The sequence below is a fragment of the Solanum tuberosum genome, unplaced genomic scaffold (genome assembly GCF_000226075.1).
Source record: "Solanum tuberosum cultivar DM 1-3 516 R44 unplaced genomic scaffold, SolTub_3.0 contig00398, whole genome shotgun sequence".
Taxonomy (NCBI): Eukaryota; Viridiplantae; Streptophyta; class Magnoliopsida; order Solanales; family Solanaceae; genus Solanum; species Solanum tuberosum.
In genome coordinates, this window is record NW_006240931.1 from 1 (window position 1) to 2,333 (window position 2,333).

General features: G+C 32.7%; 1 protein-coding gene across 1 annotated transcript; it reads right to left on the reverse strand.

Moving 5' to 3' along the window:
- Positions 1-205: 205 nt before the first annotated feature.
- Positions 206-2,297, reverse strand: LOC102592231 (germacrene C synthase-like). Its single transcript, XM_006368014.1, has 6 exons — positions 2,158-2,297; positions 1,876-1,975; positions 1,124-1,403; positions 599-980; positions 328-546; positions 206-227 (listed from the first exon to the last, which is right to left on the reverse strand). The coding sequence occupies exons 1-6, from the start codon at positions 2,295-2,297 to the stop codon at positions 206-208; spliced, it is 1,143 nt and encodes a 380-aa protein (XP_006368076.1).
- Between the last annotated feature and the right edge of the window lie 36 nt (positions 2,298-2,333).

Below are 2,333 nucleotides of genomic sequence, written 5' to 3' on the forward strand. Positions count from 1 at the left end.
GTTTATTAGTTTGGTTCGATTTATAAATTTAAAAATTTGACACAATGACTTGATTTGGTATTTGAAAAACTCGAATCAACCCGAGGTTGAAAAACCTGAAAAAATCCGAATTTTATTAGTTTGGTTTGATTTATAAATTTAAAAATTTCACAAATGATTTGATTTGATATTTGAAAAACCCAAATCAACCCGATCATATACACCCCTACATAGCACTAATGTCACATCTGCACATATGCATAAATAATACATATTTTTACTCAATGTAACAACATTGCACATAGAACGAATAAAATTAATGACAAAGGCTAATAATTAAGTTTTTACCTCTCTATTGCATCAGTGTAAGACACAAGTTCGTCATAAGTTGGATAAGCATCATAGAGATCATCAGTGATGGTAATAATAACAATTAATTTTGTTATCATTCTTCTTGCACATTTATATTGAGGCCCAAAATACACCCCCATTGCCCAAAAATAACATTCCACCAATTTGTCTCTTGCATATGGATATTTGTTTGAATGATCCAAATTTTTCCACCACCTATATATGTATATTATACGTATAAGATACCATACAATCGAAGAATATATACCTTATAAGTTCGCTAAGCTCTCTTTGGTACATCTTTTGCAAAATGTGGAAATCTAATTTTGCAAATTTCAAAAGCAAATCATCATGTGATTCAATGGTCTCGTAAATACGTGTAAATACGTATGTATTACGAGCTACCATTCTTGGTACATTTGTATGAATGGGTTGGATCAAGGCTTCACTAACTTGGGCCTTCAGTGAGAAGTCCAATTTAGGGTCCATAGACTCGAGATGAATGATGGTAAAAGTTTGAGCTTCTTCAAGAATTTCTTCTCTGTGTACTCTTAGATGTGCTGCTTCATATAAACTTAATAATCCTTGAACATCTTTAGCAAGAGTTTCCTTGAATTTTCCATCACCATTGGTGAATTTTTTAAACACATCTGATAATTAATTATCGGATATTAAACTAGTGAATGGAAGTATATATAAGCTAAGGGGTCAACATTTTATACTTTTGAACAGAAAGAAATTAGTAATTAACATTAATAAGTTGCATAGGATAATTAGAGAAGAGATACGATACCAGAAGACATGCTATGCCTTTGTCGTCTCACTAGTCGAAAATGAAGAGCAACAACGCAGAGATCATCGTCTTCATCTTCATTTTTATTCTGTTCAGACTTATCAAAAATATTCTGAATGGATATTTTGATCTCATTGTCGAAATGATATGCCACTCCCAATCGTTGGATTGCATCAACCAAAGACAAGTTTTTCTTACTATTATCAGGAGTTTCCACTAACATTTGCCAGACTTTTTCTTTCAACTCTTCAAGTTCAAGTTTTTCTTGGCTACTAATTTCCTGCATGCACCAAATGTTAAGGGTTATTGTTCTACTTTCGTAGATGGGATCTGGAGAGGGCAGTGTGTATCGTATCCCTACCTCATGGAGGCCGTAGAGACACTGTTTAATTTCTGAAAAATCATCAGATCAAGTAATGCAAATCTTAGAATAATAGACTACGAGACAGTGACGTAGCCACATATAGCCTAGGGTGGTCAATCGGACACCCTTCGTCAAAACAATATATTATATATATATAAAACTGTATGAAATATATTGGTCAAAAATTATTTGTCATACATATATATCAATTTGAACACCTTTAACGAAATTTTTGATTTCAGCACTGCAGTATGAGAATAATGCTAGCTACTGTGACTACTGATATGAACAAAGAAACAAATACGATACACCAAACTACCACCAAACCTATCTCACAGGAAAAAAAAAACTAGAGATATATGAGTGCATTCATGTGTACATAACATACTGTGAGTTGAGTGTAGGAGAGAAAACAGTTTCCCCAATAATAACGATTAATTTTGTTAACGTTCTTCTTGCACGTTTGTATTGTGGCCCAAAATACACCCCTGTTGCCCAAAAATAGCATTCCACCAATTTGTCTCTTGCATATGGATAATTGTTTTCATAATCCAGATCTTTCCACCACCTATATATTTATTTACATATAATATCTATAATATATTAATTACATGATGTAGATATATACCATATTCATGTGATTAATTAAAGTGGATACATGCATACATACCTTGTAAGTTCACTAAGCTCTCTTTGGTGCATCTTTTGCAAAATGTGGAAATCTAATTTTGCAAATTTCAAAAGCAAATCATCATGTGATTCAATGGTCTCGTAAATACGTGTAAATACGTATGTATTACGAGCTACCATTCTTGGTACATTTGTATGAATGGGTTGGATCAAGGC

Bases quoted from the DNA above. Each gene is read 5' to 3' on its own strand.
- LOC102592231 (XM_006368014.1), bottom strand. From the start codon at position 2,297: ATGGTAGCTCGTAATACATACGTATTTACACGTATTTACGAGACCATT. The intron at 1,976-2,157 runs GTATGTATGCAT...TTTGGGCAACAG, and splicing joins GAGCTTAGTGAACTTACAAG to GGGTGTATTTTGGGCCACAA. The intron at 1,404-1,875 runs GTATGTTATGTA...TGGTGCATGCAG, and splicing joins TCTCCTACACTCAACTCACA to GAAATTAGTAGCCAAGAAAA.